Below are 18,572 nucleotides of genomic sequence, written 5' to 3'. Positions count from 1 at the left end.
AGGAAAAATATAAACAGATTTATTAACTACAGAAAGACAGATTTTAAGTGATTATAAGTAGCAGGCATAGATGTCAAAGTTGGTTACTTAAGAAATAAAAATAAATTAGCAGTCTAAATTTTACAAACTAAGCAGGATTTGAATCAAGCAGTGTATCACCTGGACAGATGGTACAAGCAGGTTATGGTTCCTCAATACACAGGCTGAGGCTACCTTCCAGCCTGGGACCAAACTTCCCCAGTTCAAAGTCTTTGTCTTTCCAGATATGCTTCCAAGTGATGATGTCACTGTCTCTCTTTTTAGCTGCTAAAAAAAATCCTTGCTGTGATGTGGGGGTCAGTCAGTCTCCATTGGTCAAGCAGTACATACCTTCTCTAAGGAGCCTCTGGGATAGTGGATTATTTTCTTGATGAGCCATCAACACTGTCTGGTCCTCCTTTGTTGCAACTGCAAGGCTGCTGTGAGTGTTTCCCAACCTCACAACATATTTCAGTAGCACATATAGCAATACTTCATAACTTCACATACAATACTACATACAATCCAACAGGATATTAATGTTCAACAGATCAAGACTTTTAAAATGATACCTCACAAGGCATATTTTGTACAAAACATATCACAATCATATCACAGTGTTAAAAATGGAAGTTCCAGGGCATTACTTTGAAGTACTGAGTGTCAACAGTCTGGCAGTGCTCAGCTGATGCCTATAGACTTGACAAGAGCTGGCACCAGGTTTACCAGTGTCACAGGGGGTTCTGGTCTCTTTGAGTGGAAGTGGGTACAGTAGATGCTCATGAGTAGCAACATATCTGTGCCCTTTTGCTATGTTGCTCCTAAGCAACTGTTGCTGTTATGGGGAGTGTCATCTGACCAACGGCAGCCTGCTTTTTCTGATAAGTAAACAGTTACAGTATATTCATTATTATTGCTACAGTATTACATTAGTAAACCCACTCTACATTTTAAACATATGCTCTGTTCTGCATTTGTAGTCTACTACCATATTGTATCAAGAACGTGGTATTAATTGAGTTAATGTTCTAAAAGTATTTTTATGTTTTAAGAACAATCAAACATCAACGATGACAACAAGCACATCCTCTTGCTCTTATCTGTAAACATTTTTTGTACTTGTGCTTAACTATAATACTTCGGATGCACTGTAAGTTGCCCTGGATAAGGGCATCTGCTAAGAAAATAAATAATACTGTAATAACCTAAATTAAAATATTATTCCACATCAAAGTGTATTCTACTTATACAGTGAATGTCAGCTGTGGGAGGTGGGTGGCGGTGGCTGCGGGGTCTGGCTGTGAAGGTGGGTGGTAGTGACTTCAGGTGGTCCAGCTGTGGGTGTGGGTGGCCTGTCTACAGAGGTGGGTGTCTGGCGGCAGAGGTCCTGGCTGTGGGAGTGGGTGGGTGTCTGGCTGCAAGGATTCTGGCTGTTGGGGTGACAGCGGGGGTCCTGGCTGTGGGGGTGGGTGGCCTATCTATGGGAGGTGGGTGTCTGGTGGTGGTGGGGTTGGCTGTGAGGGTGAGTGGCCCGGCTACGGGAGTGGGTCTCTGGTAGGGAGAAACCTGGCTATGGGGGACAGGGGGGGGGAGTCTCTGGCAGTGGAGGAGGCCTGGCTATAGCGGTGGGTCTCTGGTGGCGGGGGGGGGGGGGAGAGGGCTTGGCTGTGGGGGTGGGTGGCCCAGTTACAGAGGTGGGTGTTTGGTAGCAGGGGTCCTGGCTGTGGGGGTGGGTCTCTGGTGGCAGGGGACCCCTGGCTAAGGAGGGTCTCTGGCGGTGGGGAGGCCCAGTTATGGGGGGGTCTCTGGTGGCAGGGGGCCTGGCTATGGGGGGGTTTCTGGGGGTGGGGGGGCCTGGCTATGGGGTGGGGGGCAATCTGGCAGCGGGGGGGGCGGCTGGGGGGTGTCTCTGGCGGTAGGGGCCTGGCTATGGGGGTGTCTGTGGCGGCGGGGGGGGCAGGCTATGGGGGTGGGGTGTCTATGGAGGTGCGGGGTGTCTCTGGCGGCGGGGGCCTGGCTATAGGGGTGGGGGGTCTGTGGCGGCGGAGGTGGGGGGTCTATGGGGGTGGGGGGTCACTGGCGGCGGGGGCCTGGCTATGGGGGTGTCTGTGGCGGCGGGGGGGGCAGGCTATGGAGGTGGGGTGTCTATGGGGGGGCGGGGGGTCTCTGGCGGCGGGGGCTTGGCTATAGGGGTGGGGGGGTCTGTGGCGGCGGGGGGGCGGCTATGGGGTGTCTCTGGCGGCGGGCGGGGGTCCTGGCTGTGCAGCCGGGCAATATCTGGGGTCGCGGGACAGAAGCCGCAGGAGTTGCCAGGCCCAGCCGGTCGCTTGGCAACGGCCTCTCCACCCGCCCTTGCGCTCCGGGGGGTGGGGCAGGCGGGCGGGGCCGCTCGTGACCTCACTTCCCAGGGCCCGGCGGAGTGTGGCTCGGCCTGTGCCGCCGCTTCCGTGGGCTGGCGGGGGCATGGAGCAGGGTCTCTCCGCTATCACCCTGTACTGCGCCTCCCCAGCCGGGACCGCACCCGCCGCTGCCCCCCGCGCCATGGAGCAGGAGCAGGTGAGACCGGCTTCCCCAGGGGCTGGGGCGTCTGCTGAGCCTTCATCCCCCGCCCCGTACAAGGGAGGGGCTGGGCCCGGCCACGGTGACTCAACACCACCCATGGGGGGGCTGCCCGGAGCCTAGTCTCTGTTCTTCCGCGGGCCAGTGGGGCAGCTGCTGTCCACCGCAGAGAGGCTTCCCGGCCCCTGGGGGATCAAAGGCAGGTGACGTGCGTCTGTAGCTAAAGCAGGGGGCTTGGGAGTCTGGACTCCTGGGTTCTTTTTCCAGCGCTTCCTGTGGGTGGTCCTCAGCAAATCACTTTTCCACGGCGCCCTGCCCCGCCTGTGCCACCACCGGGTAGTGCTTCCCTGTCCCCCAGGGCTGGCATGAGGCTGAGGTCATCCGTGTTTGTAAACTGGTTGGAGAGTCTTGGGTAGAAGATGTTACATAACTGCAAAATTTTTGCTTATTTCGATGGTAATAATAGTCCGTTACGCCCTAGACGTTACTTGCCTCTTCCTGTGTCTCAAAATAATTCTCAAGTATATAGAGACGCAACATTGTTTTACCTTGTAATGTATAGCTTGAAGGCCCTTTCCTATGGCTTCTCCTCCCACCTTTAGAAAACTGGACCTCCTCCATAAATCACTGCTTCAGTAACTGCATGTTTGACTTGTAATATGGCTGCCCATTTTTTGTCAAGGCTTATCTGTAATCCTACAGGTGATGGTTCTGTAGAGTTTTAATACCAGATGGCAAGTGATTCCTCTCTTGGTACGGTTGGATTGAGGGCAAAAGATGTCTCTTGGACTTTGGTTTAAGTGTGAGATGCTCAGTATTTCTCCTAGCTTACATTTTGCTTTCTTGCTTGCCAAAGTAGCACAACCATTTACTACAATGCCTGTCATGCTTTTTCATGATTATTTTTTCAAATAGAGCTTTAATTTATTTTCATTCCATTTAGGTTCTGAACAAAGACTTTTTTCTGGCAAAACTAGCTAAACAGTGTAGGTGGGTGGGGGTGTGAAGTCAATGTAGTTTTAGTATGTGGCTTTGGTTTAATGATGACTGGCTGGTGAGAGAGTGTGTCTTGTCAAAACAATTTTTAATCTCTTACAACAGGGGGCTGCAGCATAGTAAAGGTGGTGGCCCCAAGTGATACCTGATTCACAGGCCTTATTTTGCAAGCCCTCCAATGTTGAATTCCCAGTGAATTCATTAAGACTTCTGCACATGGAAGGTTTTGCAGAATCTAGGTTCATAAGTAGCATTGGGGAAATTGGAAGCTTACTAGGTTCTTACCTGTCTCAGATTTTATACTAGAATATTAATTGCTTCATTTTGTTCAGAGGGGAGAGCGCTCCCTTTTTTTAAACACTTCACACATCTGCACTGGCCCAGATTTCTTGTGTTTCACTTAGTAAATAGTGCCTGTTACAAATGAGTTTGATACATTTTAAATTCAGACAAGTTTCAGCTCTCAGCAAGTTGTGGTGCTAGCTTGGCAAGTGTATTGAGATATAGCCATCTTACATACAAGGGACATTACTTCTTAAAAATAGTCTTTAACCTGACAAATTTCCTTACCTCTGCTATTAGTGACACCTGAGATGACCAAAATGAACATTAAAAAAAACCCCCCAGACTAATATGCTCTTTCACTGCTTCATGCTTTGTTTACTTTTTGCATTTCACAGAGTTTTGCTTTTATAGCCAGCCTCTAGCTGTTTTCACTTCTTGTGTTTTGGTGGTTGCTGCCCTCAGTAGAACATTTTTTTTTAACATTTCAACTGAATTTAATAAAGGTGCAAACCTCCACCCAAAAACCCAACAACAAAAGAAAATAGGATCAATAAAGGCATTAGGAGGCAGTGTGTATGGAAATATTTCTCACTAAAGCCTGCTAACTTTTTCAGTGCTTCTTTAAGCTTCCTGATTTTTATTTCACTCTCATTTTAGGTCTTTTGGCCTATACTGAGGCTTGTGTAGGTTGACAAGTTTCACCTGAAACAAAGTAAGGATATCCTTTGGTATAGAATTTTAGAGGACTTCTGATCTGAACAAGTGATGAGGCTAATGGATTGAAAAGATCGATGTACAGCCCTAGTTTCCATATTACTTTTTTCTGTTGGCATTTTTCCTTAAATATGTGAATTGAGTACATGTGAAACTGAGGAGGTCTTGTAGCACTGTCTTAGGTCAGTCATACTATAGCAAGTATAGCAGCTCTGCCAGAACACCCAAGTCCGCTATTATTATATTTGTGTTCCAGTAACACCTAGGAGACCGTCACGAATCCTGACCCTATTGTGCTAGGCACTGTACAAGCCCATAACAGAAAGTTCCTGCCCCAAATAGCTTACAATCTAGTTTAAGACAGGAGACAGATGGATACAGACAGGAGCACAAGGAAACAATGAGACTGTATTGGCCAGCATAATAGGCAGCAGTTTCAGTGTGACAGGAGCCTAACCACTGTCCAGATTTGTGCAGGTGTCATAGTAAAGGAGGGATTTGAAAGAGCACAATGAAGTAGCTTCATAGATGTTTACGAGAAGCTGCTCCCAATTTTGTGGGATAGCATGGGAGAGAGCACAAAGGTACATGTTTGCAAGAAGTAAGGTGGTGAATGCTGACAGACCAGAAACAGGAGTTGACATCTTAGTAAAGCATATGAGAGATGATAGTGGGTAGGTTGAGAAGGGCCTTGAAGCTGAAGACAAATAATGTGATTTGATGGAGAAGGGGGAGCCAGTAGTTGGATGCAGAGAGGGAGGTGATATTATCAAAGTGCTGAGCTGGGAGAATGATCTTTGCCTTAGCATTCTGCATGGCTATGAGTGGGGGAGGATTGCATTTGTCAAGGCTGAAGCAGATGTCATTGTAGTGATCCATACACAAGCTGATGTGAGCTTGGGTGAGAGTTTTAGCTGTGTGGATGCATAGCAAGGGGTATGTCAGGGTTCCTTCCCCACTTTGAACCCTAGGGTGCAGATGTGGGGACCTGCATGAAAGCCCCCTAAGATTATTCCTACCAGCTTAGGTTAAAACCTGGTACTCTGCCACCACCAAGTGATTTAAGAGGGAAAGGACCACTTGGAGTTCCTCTTCCCCCAAAATATCCCCTCAAGCCCTTACACCCCTTCTCCCCCAAGATTTGAAAGTATCTTGTCCCCTTATTGGTCCTTTGGGTCAGGTGTCATCCAGGTTACTTGAGCTTCTTAACCCTTTACAGGTAAAAGGATTTTGGTGCCTCTGGCCAGGAGGGATTTTATAGTATTGTATACAGGAGGGTTGTTACCTGTCCCTTTATAGTTATGATGGTATATGTTGAAGATCTCAAGCACAAAGAATTGCCAAGTCTTTATCGCTTCTGCTATTCTGTTCCTGGGCTACTGTTCTTAACAAACTGCTGGTTGTCTGCTGCTTTTATGATGTGCACAAATAAGAATGAGATGAGAATACTAAATTAATTCCTGCTTGTGATCCAAACTAAGATTTGAGCTTAGTATGCGAATGGAAAAGCTAGCATAATAACCCACTGGTATATTTAGCCCCTTCAAGGTGTACTAATTTAGCCTGAGTCACACTTTACATGATCTTAAATTGTTTAGATACTGATTTCTTTGAGCTATGAACCCCTTAGAATGGAATTTGAATAACACTAAAAGCAAACTACTGTATTAATATTAAGATTGTAGGATTTTTACTTTATAGATGTAGCAGTGCACAAGGCTACATACATTTAAGGATAGTGGAAAAGTAGAATTTAAACATAAATAATAAATATTGAATCATTACAGTTTTATGGTAGGAGTAGCGCAGACAAATGCAGTTCCATTATTCTAATTTCTATGGTTAATTGCAGTGTCGTTGTGTGGATATGTAACAAAGATCCCTATTGTAATGCATATACACAGTTTCCACAGTAGCCTTTACTGTAGCTCTTATCTTAGAATTTACTGACTTCTGTGTAATTAATGCAGTGTTAAGGTTTAGATCGGAGTGGGCAAACTACGGCCTTGGGGCCCCATCCAGTCCTCCAGATGTTTTAATCCGGCCCTTGAGGGAGGCTTACAGAAAACAGCAAGGTCAGTGGCACATCCCTCCTCTGGCTCCTACGTGGAGGCACAGCCAGGTGGCTCTGCACGCTGCCCCTGCCCCAAGCGCCTGCAGACAGGGCAGTGTGCAGAGCCACCTGGCTGCGCCTCCACGTAGGAGCCAGAGGAGGGACTTGCTTTTGCTTCTGGGAGCTGCTTGAGGTAAGTGCCAGCCGGAGCCTGTACCCCTGGCCCCCTCCTGCACCCCAACCCTCTGCCCCAGCCCTGATCCCCCTCCCACTTGCTGAACCCCCTTGGTCCCAGCCTGGAGCACCCTCCTGCACCCCCTATCCCTCATCCCCAGCCCCACACCAGAGCCTGCACCCCCAGCTGGAGCCCTCACCCCCCTCCAACCCCTTGCCCCAGCCCAGAGCCCCTTCTCGCATCCTGAACTCCTCATTTCTGGCCCCACCCCAGAGCCCGCACCCCCAGCTGGAGCCCGCACGCCAACCCCCAGCTTCGTGAGTATTTGTGGCCCGCCATACAATTTCCATACCCAGATGTGGCCCTCGGGCCAAAAAGTTTGCCCACCCCTGGTTTAGATGTTAAAGTCATCTTTTACCTTTATTGAACCAGCTTTCCTATTTTGCCTTATTTTAATTAAATACTTTTTAAAATGCACCTGTTTAGTTTAATGTCTGGTTCTCAAACAGGTTTTCTTCATTTTTCAAAGTAGATTACCTATGAGTTGAGAATTAGTAGGAGACCTCATTCATGAGTTGCCAGCTAGCCATTTCTGTTCTAAGTGTTTGTACTATTTGTAAGCACAGAGATGGGGAAAGGAGAAGAATGACAGTGGTAAACATAATAAAGAAGAGTATCTGTGTTTGCAGACTTTAGACTTGCAGGGGTTTACACTGTAACTTCTACTAGTTAATGGGCAGCAAAACCATTGGGGAAAAAAAATTAATTTACTTCCTGGTGCTGCAGTATCTTTTCAAATGAGATTCATGTGGCTTTACAGTTGCAGTAAACAACAAGATCTCTTGTTTAAACTAGTGGAGGGAATACATTCTTGGTAGATTCAAGTGATTTCATCCCTGACTTCATAATTGTATGGATGTGAAAGAACTGAAGCTAGTCTTGATATAGCGCACGACAGAGAAGTTATACAGACTAAGCACTTTCACATTAAATATTTTGACACTAGGTTTTGAGTTATCAAAGTTAAGCTGAGATCATACAACCTGAATGTAATAGTAAAAAAATTAATTGGTTTGTCTTCTCTCTTCTCCCCACTTTTTCCTTTGTCTGTTTAGACTGTAAAATCTTTGGGATAGGGACTTGTCTTGCATGTCTGTGAAGCATTTAGTACATGCTATGATTTAGAACAGTGTAAATGTTCATTTCAGTCTAAATGTTGTTAAAATTTATATGATCATAGAAATGTAGGGCTTGTAAGGGATCTAGTCCAGCCTCTTATGCTTAGACAGCACCAAGTATGCTTTCCTTGACCATTTCTGATAAGTATTGTCTAACCTATTCTTAAAAACCTCCAATGTCAGGGATTCAAACACCTCCCTTGAAAGCCTATTCCAGTGCTTTACTATCCTTATAGTTAGGTTTTTCCTAAAATCTAACCTGTCTCCCTTGCTGCAGTTTAAGCGGATTAATTCTTGTCCTATCTTCAGTGGCTATGGAGAACAATTGCTATCCTCTTTATAATAGCCCTGAGTATATTTGAACATTATCAGGTCCCCCTATAGTCTTCTTTACTCAAGAGTAAACATGCTCAATTTTTGTAACCTTTCCTCATAGATCAGATTTTTTCTAAACTTTTTATAGTATTTGTTTCTGTCCTCTGGACTCTCTCTTGAATTTCTCCACATCTTTCTTAAAGTACTCAGCCTGAGGCCTCACCTGTGCCAAGTAGTGCAGGAGAGTTACCTCTTGTGTCTTAAATACGTGTGTGTGTTACTTACATAAATACTGATCAGTGCTTAAAATTTCAAAACAGGGCACGGTCTTTTTACTCAATAGAATGTTATTGGTTACTTGTGAGGTGCTAGTTTAAGGATAACCCTACAACCCATAACTAAACAAACTAACAGGAAGTGATGTTAGAAGGACAGGGATTTCTTATTATGCTTTTACAGAGATAGGACAAACTTATTTATCTACAAATTTAACTTCCAGATCCTGGAATTTTGGGGAATTTTCACTGAATATAAAAAAACCCCAAACAACCCATTAGATTAGACTACTTCCGCTTTAATTTAATTGTGTGTAAACTGTGCCACAAACATGCAAAGGAAAATTGACAACTGTTACAAACCAAATGCATAACTACTTGTTTAGCATACGTAGTTAGAATATGTGCTAAGTGACCATTCAAGGTAGAATGGCCCCTTAACACACATGGAGTCATGGAAAGAAAAGAGGGAGGGTTAATGGGTTACAGATTTTAGTAACAAACCATAAATCTAGTGTCTATCTACTTATGCTAAACAATTTGTTCCACCTCGCATTTAGCTGTGAAACTTGGAGTACCTTTCCCAGACTGGAAGAAGAGCTCTGTGCAGCTCGAAAGCTCCTCTCTCTCTCCAACAGAAATTGGTCCAATAAAAGATATTACCTCACCCATCTTTTGTCTCTCATATCCTAGGACTGACACAGCTAAAATTATGCTGCTTTAGCACTAATAGGCTTTATACTGCCAAGACAGAAGAGATTTTATCTGTTCATCTTTAAGATAGGGATCTTGTTTGTATCTGACTTCATTTTGATTCTGTTGGTGGAAAGAATCCTCCAAGCCACCTGATAGAAACTCGTCTTTTGTTCAGCTGCATTGTGACTGTAAGGATTATTTATTTTTGTTTTTTGAGCATTAGTATGGTGATAATTTTCCTGTTGGCTTTGGTTAATATTTTAAATAACTACATTTTTGTAGAGGGACTCTCTCACAACATAATAGGCTGGAGTTTTTTCACTGTACAGTATGTTTTTGTTTTTTGTAAGCCTTTATGTATGTGGATAGTTTTGTGTTCCACTCATGTAGCTAACAAATAGTGTTCTAAATGTTACTGTTCAATCACAGAGACAAGGTGGACCAACTCTTTACCCGTCTTGTCCCTCTAATATCCTGGGACCAACACTGCATACAACTGCTCAATCATTTTGCTCTTTGTTGCATACCATTCTTTTATCTTGTCCATATAGATTGCTAGCTCTTCATGTCAGAGATCTTGTCTTCCTGTCTCTAAAGAGCCTAGTATATTCTTTCTGTTGTGAAAATGTCTAAAACTTACAGATCTATGCAGTCCCATTAAGTGTATGGAAACTCATCTCCTTGCTGGCATCTTCTCTATAAGTAGTTGGGATTGAAGTGTTGAATTCAGTTTGTTGAGAAATAAAAGCAGCATGAAATTGTTTCCACTGGAATTCTGTTTGGTGGCATGTGTGTTGGAAGATGTCTGCTTAACAGTTAATTCTGATGGTACCCTAAAGTTCACCTTTCTATTTTTCTTTTATGTGCTGTGATTTACTTATTTGAGAATTATTTAGAATTACATTGTGTGTCAGTTTTATCTTGAGACTTGCCTGCTTTTCCAAATCTTTGCAGTTCATTTTCAAACTGATATTTGTTCTGGGATGGAAGTAATATTATCATTTGGGATTGTAATAAAAATCTGATCTTTTGAAGTCCATATTATTGGGTGAGTTTGAATTACTTGGAAACATAATTTAAAAAAGGTGATGTTAGATTAGTTCTGCTATCTTTAGCTGTGATGTTGTGGGAGAAGCAAGGGTGCAACATTTGAGATGTAAAAAATGTTTACTAAGTAGAACAGGGAAGTTTTAACATCTGTTTTGGGGAAAAAAGTAAGAATAATGTAGATCATACACTTAACTATCTGGATTTGTTTTAATATTTTTGATATCTTTATAAAAGAGAATTAGTTTAATCCAGAGTGGATAAAAATAAATGATTAAAACATTTTTTTATTTAAATTGGACTTTTTAAATTTAAAATTAAATATACCGTATATACTCGATCGTAAGCTGGTTCGTTTGGCTTATAAACTTAAGGAGAAGCTGGGGATCAGGGGAGTAACCCCTGTGACCACCTGCCACGTGACCACACCCCTAGCCCAGGACCCCCATGCTTTCTACTTGGTGGGCAGGGCCGAGCAGCGTGGGTGCAGCCTGCCAGCCCCGGAGCTGCAGCTGCTTTGGAGGCTGTGGGGAGAGAAGCGTGGCCAGAAGCAGAGAGACTTGGCCTCACCTCTTCCCTTCTGGCTGCGCTGCCTCTCCTTTTCCCCCTCTGTTGCGGGGGAGGGGCTGTGTCCCACCTCTCCCTCTCTATACCTGTTCATAAGCCAACCCGCTTCTCTGATGCTTCCCTTTTTTACTAAAAATCTCAACTTATGAACGAGTATATATGGTAGGTTGGGTTTTTTTTGTTTTGTTTTAAATAAGCCTATTTTAAAATTTGAAATTGATGATTTATGTTAAGGCCTAAACTTATCTATTGAAATCATTTAAATTAAATAAAAAAAAAAGCAGTAATGTTTGCTGCCAAGTTTTAAAGAGAATCAAACCACTGACTGTGTTTGAAGTCACTGGATGAGCACCTGGAACCAGAGTTTGTTGATGTACTAAACCAACATTTCACAGCAATAGCCTTTTCTGTAGGTGCAGAGAGAATATTATCTTAATTTCAGCTTATTTAACTAGTTCAGTTCAGTGACTAGCTCATTCATACTTAAAGCCTGGTCTATACTAGAAAATGAAGTTGGCTTAACTACGTCGCTCAGAGGAGTGAAAAATCCACACCCCTGACCAATTTAGTTAAGCTGACCTAACCCCCAGTGTAGACAGTGTTACATTGACAGAAGAATTCTTCAATTGACCTAGCTTAGTGGTCTCCAACTTTTTTGTGGCCAATAGCACATTCATATTTTCAGAAAAGTGTGGCGGGCGCCAACAATTTTTCAAGGCTTATTTTGTATTTGTACATTAAATAATACAAAAAATCCTATTTAATATTACATAATATATGAATCCATAAGATAAAAAAGGTAATTTTACATGTAAAAGGTATTAATTAAATTATTCTGCAATTACTCTTTCACCTTACCATCTGCATTTGCTCTTTTTATCTATCTAAGAAAAATTAAGGAGTTTTTACAAAATAAATATCACAGTTTTCATCTTATTTATTTTAAAAAAAAGTAAAACATTGTTGAACTGCTGGTCCAAATATATTTATTATTCTTATTTTAACATAGATAGCCAGTTATGGTTAATTAAAAATATTCTTTGTATTGTTACTTGTATCTGGATTTCAATAAACAAACACATATGAAAATATGTTAAACACAAGTTAATCATACGCACTCATCAGCACTTAATGGAAAATAGGTATCATTAATTCACGTGGTTTTTTTAATAAAGTCAGTGTGATTTTTGGCAGTGCATTTCTTCAGCCAGTTTTTCGTAGTTGGGAGAGTAGGATGATATTCTTGTTCGTAAGCAATCGTCAAGATGGGCATCTATAAGCCGAGACCTGTATTTTGATTTTATGATGTTCATTGTTGAAAACAGAACTTCGCATAGATAAGTGGAACCGAAATAAGATTTTATTTTGTATGCTACATTTTTTTTAAGGCAGGAAACCTTTTTTTGGTCAACCAGATTCCAAAAGTTTTCATCTGTTGCGCACGATTTTAGAACAATATCACTTTGAAGGTCCAAAATCTCCAGTTCCACGTCTTCTGCTCTTATTTGAATGAGACTCACAATTTGATGTAGCCATTTCTGTTACCTCTATTTGGCAAGTAAAAGGATTCACAAAAAAGGCAACTACAGGCTCAATGATGGTGAACTGTTGAAATCTCTTTTCAAATTGTTCCAGAAGTGTTTGAATGTGGATAACAAATGGTGATGGGTTAAAATCACTGTCACATACCATTTTCGTCATACTTGGGAAATGTACGAGAGACTACTTCTTCATATGTGACATCCACAAGATCAGTTTTGCTTTGAATGATTTTACAGTACCTATCATTTGAGCCACATGTTTGTCTTTTCCTTGGAGCTCAAGATTTAAAATGTTCAATTTGTCAGTGATGTCGGCAAGAAAAGCCAATTCCATTAACCAGCTGGAGTCTTCTAGTTGCTCGAAGTTTGATTTGTGGAGTTCAGAAATTCTTTGATCTCTTCAATTAGGCTTAAAAAACGTGCAAGAACTTTACCTTTGTTCAGCCATTGTACTTCTGAGTGCAAGATAAGATCAGATTATTTATCATTAACATCTTCCAACAGGGCCTTAAAAAGTCGGTGTTGCAAAGGTTTAGCTCAAATAGAGTTAATTATTTTAATAATGACATTCATGACATGTTGAAAAGAAAGAACTTTGACGCACAAAGCTTCTTGGTGGATAATGCAATGATAAGACAAAGTTCGGAAAGGATTCATTCTTCTTGCAGAGTGCAATGGATTCATTGCACTCTGCATCATTGCTGGTGCCCCATCAGTGGTGATCGCAGACAGCTTGTGTAGTGGCATATTAACTGATGTTGATTATGATTTGAATAAATTATAGATGTCTTCACCCTTTGTTCGCCCTTTCATAGGCAATACTTTTAGTAACTCTTCTTTTACGGTGAAGTCACTAAATACCAGCCTCACCATAACTGCCAACTGCGCTGTATCCGATATATGTCGACTCATCGAACTGCAGTGAAAACCAGACACATATTTCCAAGTCAACCTTTACCTGAGTTTGCACGTCGCTTGAAATTGCATGTATCCTCCTCGTAACTGTGTTGTCTGATAACTGCAAGTCTTGTATTGCCGACAAAATCTCACACTTGTTAGGAAATCCTTGAAACAGGAAATGAGCACCAGTCAAAAATGCTTCCTTCAACAATTCACCATCTTGAAAGAGTTTTTTCTTCTTTGCGAGCAGATGAGCACTTTTAAAGGAAGCAATAGTAGCACTTTTAGACTTTACCACTTGTCTAGTGAAAACAGATTGCTGGGCAGATAGGTTTGATTTGAGTTGATTTTCTTCTTTTTCAACTCAGATTTAAGTGGATGGCTAATGTCAAAAGAGCTGTGATTAGTTTGGAAATGGCGTTCAACATTGTTTTTTCAGCACTGCAACAGTACCACCACACAATAAGCAAACACATTTCCCTTTATTTTCAATAAAACAATGATTCTTCCCACTCTGCGTTGTCGTCTTTTATTTGAACCACTCGTTTTGGGGCAAAATGTTAAAATCTCAAAGCACAGGAAAACAGCAGTATCAGTGCAGCAGAAGAATACTCACATACAGGGCCGGCTCCAGGCATCAGCGGAGCAAGCACGTGCCTGGGGTGGCACATGCTATGGGGCGGCATTCCATCCATTCTTGGGGAGGCAGCGTCTGAGCGAGGATTTTTTTTTTTTTTTTTCCTCCTGCTTCGGCAGTTTGGGCTGGGTTTTTTGGTGCTTTGGCAGTTCGGGCGGCGGCAGTCTGAGCGGCGTTTTGTTTTGTTTTGTTTTTTGGCAGTTCTGAGCAGCATGGAGAGAAGCCACAGCCTGCGCCTGCCAGAGAACACTGGTGCCTGCAGCCCCGGAGTTCTCTGTCCCCGGCAGGCGCGGGGCTGTGGCTTCTCTCCCCTGCTGGGCACTACTTTTCACACCGTGTTACTAGGCGGGTGCACATAAATGCCACGTTGGGGACCACTGACCTAGCAACTGCCGCTTGGGGAGATGGATTGATGGGAGAACCCCTCCTATCTGCGTAGGTAGTGTCTACACTGAAGCACTACAGCAGCACCGCTGCAGCAGCATTTCAAGTGTAGATGAGCCCTAAGATACCAATTGGGAGTTTGAAAAAGCTAAAAGCTTGTTTTCCTCTTCCAATATATGAATGAAAATTAAGTATGAGAAGATGAGAGATACTCTTTCTATAATTTGGAAGGACATGGTGAGACCAGAAACAGTCAGTTCAATTCACTAACTACAGATACTACTTCCTAGTTTTATAAATCAGTTGATTCTTAAATGGAAAACATGTTTTGATAACCTTCTTTTCTAGTGTACAGCACATTTAATGTAGTTTTATTTAATAATACAAAAATTAAAATGCTGTTTTGAGTTCTTTTTTATTGCAAGTAAAATAGCAAATGATGCACTTACTAGACTATTTTCTAACATCATAAAAATGTAAAAAGTAATTGAAATTGAGCTGTATAATTTAAATAAATTATAGGTGCAGTGTATCCTCCTGGTTAGAAAAAAAAATAAGCCTCAGATTTAGCGTGAAGTCTAGTTGCAAATCAACATGTTTTTATAGTTACCAAGCAGTGAGAATCAACTGTTTTCTTTAGGAAAAGAACTAACAAGTACAAATACAAAACATGATTAAAATCAAGGTTGTATGGTTGCTGATTTAGGTCATGATGACAATCGGTTATTTAAATTGTTTTGATTTAAATCACTCTATCCTGATTTCATCTCTTACAACAGCCTTTTTCAAAGCATGGGTTGTGACCCCTCCTTGGGGTAGGCCTGAAGGTCTATACTGTGTGTGTGTGTGTGTGTGTGTTTTGGGGGAGGGAGAGAGAGCATGGACAGGCCTTTCAGTTGTTTTTCAGTGTCTCAACTTTAATTTTTTTTAATTTACTCTCTAGCTCTCATGGTTTTGAAGGATACCTTGAAAACATGAATTGAGTGTTATGTGAGAGCTGTCTGCCTGAATTTGCAAAGAGCCTGAAACAGTTAAGAAATCTGACCTCTGTTCATTTCAGTGAGTGTTAACTCAGATGCCCATGATGATATTTTAAATGTCAACATTAACTATTTCATTGTTCACCAAAGCACGTAAAGAAAAGAAAGGATGTGCCATGTAGTGAAGATCTATACAGTATAACTTCAGTGACTGGCTCATTTTGGGTAGACCTCTAATAACTGATGGCAGGGTCGAAGTGAATGTGATTAATTTAGTTTTCTTGAAATGGGGAGCTCAGCTTTAATAAGTTTGGGAAATGCTACTTTACAGCTGCATCACTTAAAAAACAAACAACTATACTTCAATCTTCAGAAAGCACTCAGTGATTTCTGTTACTTCTAGTAAGGTACTTTAGATTGGCTGACAGATATTTTGTGATATTTGTGAGAACTAAGCCTCCAGTTTCACTGCTTATCCTGCAGAAGCTTGTGTTTTTTAGACCATTATTTTCTTTGTTACAGCTGCACTCAAATGGCGATAGAGGCTTTGAGAATGTGGAACTGGGGATCATAGGAAAAAACAAGAAAATTCCAAGAAGGGTCATTCACTTTGCAAGTGGAGAAACCATGGAAGAATATAGCACAGATGAAGAGGAAGATCCGGTGCAAGAAAAAAAAGACCTCTTGCCTTCTATTGATCCTGTAGGTTTGTTACAGATAATTCTTTATTTCATTTGCCACTTACTGGAAAAGTGATAACCACTTTTTGCACTTGGAAGAAACATAAATAATTATTGAATTCAAATCTGACCTCTATTTTATTTTAGCTAGTTACAATTAGGGATGTAAATAGGGTTTAAAAATAGTAACCATGTAATCTATTAAAAGTCTATCGGTTAACCGTTAAGGAGCCCACCCAGGGATACAGGGGTGCTGCAGCTCTCCCATGTTTACACAGTGAGCAACTCAGTATAATAAAAGGGAGCAGTAAAGAACTTGCAGAAGTTTAAAAAAATTGAGGTGTTTCAGAAAATACCAAAAATAGTCTAACAACATACTTTAAAATGTACATTAAGTTCAACATCTACATTTTATTTCAATTATCCATATTTTCCTGATTATGCTGTGTTGGAAGGGTAGAACGCTGCCTTTAATACTCTGTCTTGAATAAGTTCCGTGGTGTCTGTAATCCAGGAAGTATAGGTATGGGGGAGGAGATGCTTGCTTATCTCACTTCACTGGAGTGTGTGCTACCATGCTCTAGCCACTAAGTGATGGCACATTGGAGGAACTGACCACACAATCATACCACTGTGTCAATACACCTGTCACATCTTAAAAAAATGTGACTCCAATGGAAAGCTTTACTGGTGGGGCTCCCACAAGGAGGATCATGGCTTTGATATGGGTATTCAGGAAGAAACAAGCAGAAGAAGTGTTGTTGCCATGGGGTTTGGTTAATTAGAGGGTAGCTGTGGGAAGGGGCTGTAGATCACATTTGTCTTTCCCATGGGCTTTGAGTTAAACTAGGTGGGAAAGAGAAATTGTGGGTATATGAGAGGCCAGGTTGGAGATCTGGACCTTCAGCAAAGGGGAAGAGGGTATGTGAGGAACAGAAATTGAGACAAATGCAAATTACAAGGGAAACTGTGGAGTTAATCCATAGTGGTTTTGTAGCTTTGAGCTCTCTCTTATTGGGCTGAAGCTTGTCTTCATTTGGGAAAGAGGAACATGAATATTGGCTGGAGTGAACATAGGATGGGATAAGCAACAAAAACATGTAAAGCATGCAACTTACTAAAATTACAGTATATTAAGTAAAATGCTTTTAGTTTCTATTCACATGTTTAAGTAAAGGGCAGTTCTTACGCTTGCTCATATCCTATTTCTTTAAGGAATCTGGGGGGAGGACAGCATGAGTCACTCTGTACTGGCTAAGGAGGTCACAAATTTCTGCCTGTATTCAAGTATTATTGAGTCAAAGTTATCCCCAACCACTCAATCTATCAAGGTCTTCCCCAATGCAAATCTCTCATTTAAATGTTTCAAACACAGGATGAGTGATGGGACATTGTATGCAAGGTTAGGAATACAGGTGAACTGCCTTCCCCTATATAAAGTACAAAAAGATTGTTTCCTTTTCAGTCCACTCCAGAAAGCCACCTCTTAGCACATGTTCCAAAGCCCGTTGAAGTCAGTGAAAAGAGTCCCATTGAATTTAATGGGCTTTGGATAAGGCCTTTAAGAAAAGTGCAATGGCCAGTTCTTGATTCCTTTGAATAGCACTCTCCCATGTGTACTGTGCTGAGGGAAGGCACTGGAGAGTCAGCTGTCGTGAGGGCAGAGGCTATGTCTACACTAGAAACTTCGAAGTGCTGCCGCGGGAGCTGTCCCGCAGCAGCGCTTTGCAGTGGGAGTGTGGTCACGTGTGAGCGTTGGAGGGAGCTCCCAGTGCTCCTGGTAATCCACCTCCATGAGGGGAATAGCTGCAAGCGCTGGGAGCCTGTCCACACTAGCGCTTTAAAGTGCTCAAACTTGCTGCACTCGGGGTGATTTTTCACTCCCCTGAGCCAGCAAGTTAGAGTGCTATTAAGTGTAGACAAGCCCAGAGACACACCACTCTACAAACTGACAGATTTTCAAAGTACATTCAAAGATGCATGATAGACGGAAACAGTATGAGTTGTTCCTCTTCTTGCTTCCTGGTTACAGATTTGTGTACACTAAGGAACATGAAGTGTGCCAAAGTTGAGATTGGTTCTCTCCTCACCCCCAAATTACTATGTATCCTTAGTTTTTTTTTAACTTTTTGAATTAAAAGAATTCTGTGGCCTGTGGAGCACTATATGCTTTATTGTTCACTCCTTTTTTTTCTTTTATAGAAGAAGCTTCATTATAACAACTTCAATTAAGGTAAACTAGACCAAGGGTTGCTATTATCTGCAGTATGTTTTATGTATCTCAAATGAGTTGAGGACCCACTAAGCCAAGCTGAGCTGTGATGTTTTGGCAAACAGCTGCTTTAAAAATGTTTTGTATTGTAGGATTTCTATACGCACAAATAAATAGTCAGTTTGCTGGGACCAGCATGTCTACAACTCATTATCCCAGTTGGGATACAAAAAACTATGTTGCAAATAGCAGCAGCTTCTGGTCCAATTTACTGTATGGTACATTTAGTACTTTGGAAATTCTACATCATAAAATTTTGGAGTCCAGCTGGTGTTGGCATCTTTACAGCTCCTCTATTGA

The 18,572-nt window shown here is 42.0% G+C and overlaps 1 protein-coding gene across 2 annotated transcripts in view; it reads left to right on the top strand.

The window, feature by feature from the left end:
* Nucleotides 1-2,416: 2,416 nt before the first annotated feature.
* The window catches only part of FAM177A1 (family with sequence similarity 177 member A1), a 32,593-nt gene continuing 16,437 nt past the window's right edge, over nt 2,417-18,572 (top strand). The window contains exons 1-2 of one of the 2 annotated variants that reach the window (XM_045013549.1): nt 2,417-2,574; nt 15,843-16,022. In XM_045013549.1, coding sequence (XP_044869484.1) covers nt 2,482-2,574; nt 15,843-16,022 — 273 coding nt within the window. In that variant the 5' untranslated portion in view covers nt 2,417-2,481. Of the gene's footprint in view, nt 2,578-15,839; nt 16,023-18,572 lie in introns of both variants that reach the window. The other variant, XM_045013548.1, reaches the window with a different exon arrangement.

The sequence above is a fragment of the Mauremys mutica genome, chromosome 4 (genome assembly GCF_020497125.1).
Source record: "Mauremys mutica isolate MM-2020 ecotype Southern chromosome 4, ASM2049712v1, whole genome shotgun sequence".
In the NCBI taxonomy this organism is placed as follows: Eukaryota; Metazoa; Chordata; order Testudines; family Geoemydidae; genus Mauremys; species Mauremys mutica.
This window is presented reverse-complemented; position numbering and strand designations above follow the sequence as displayed.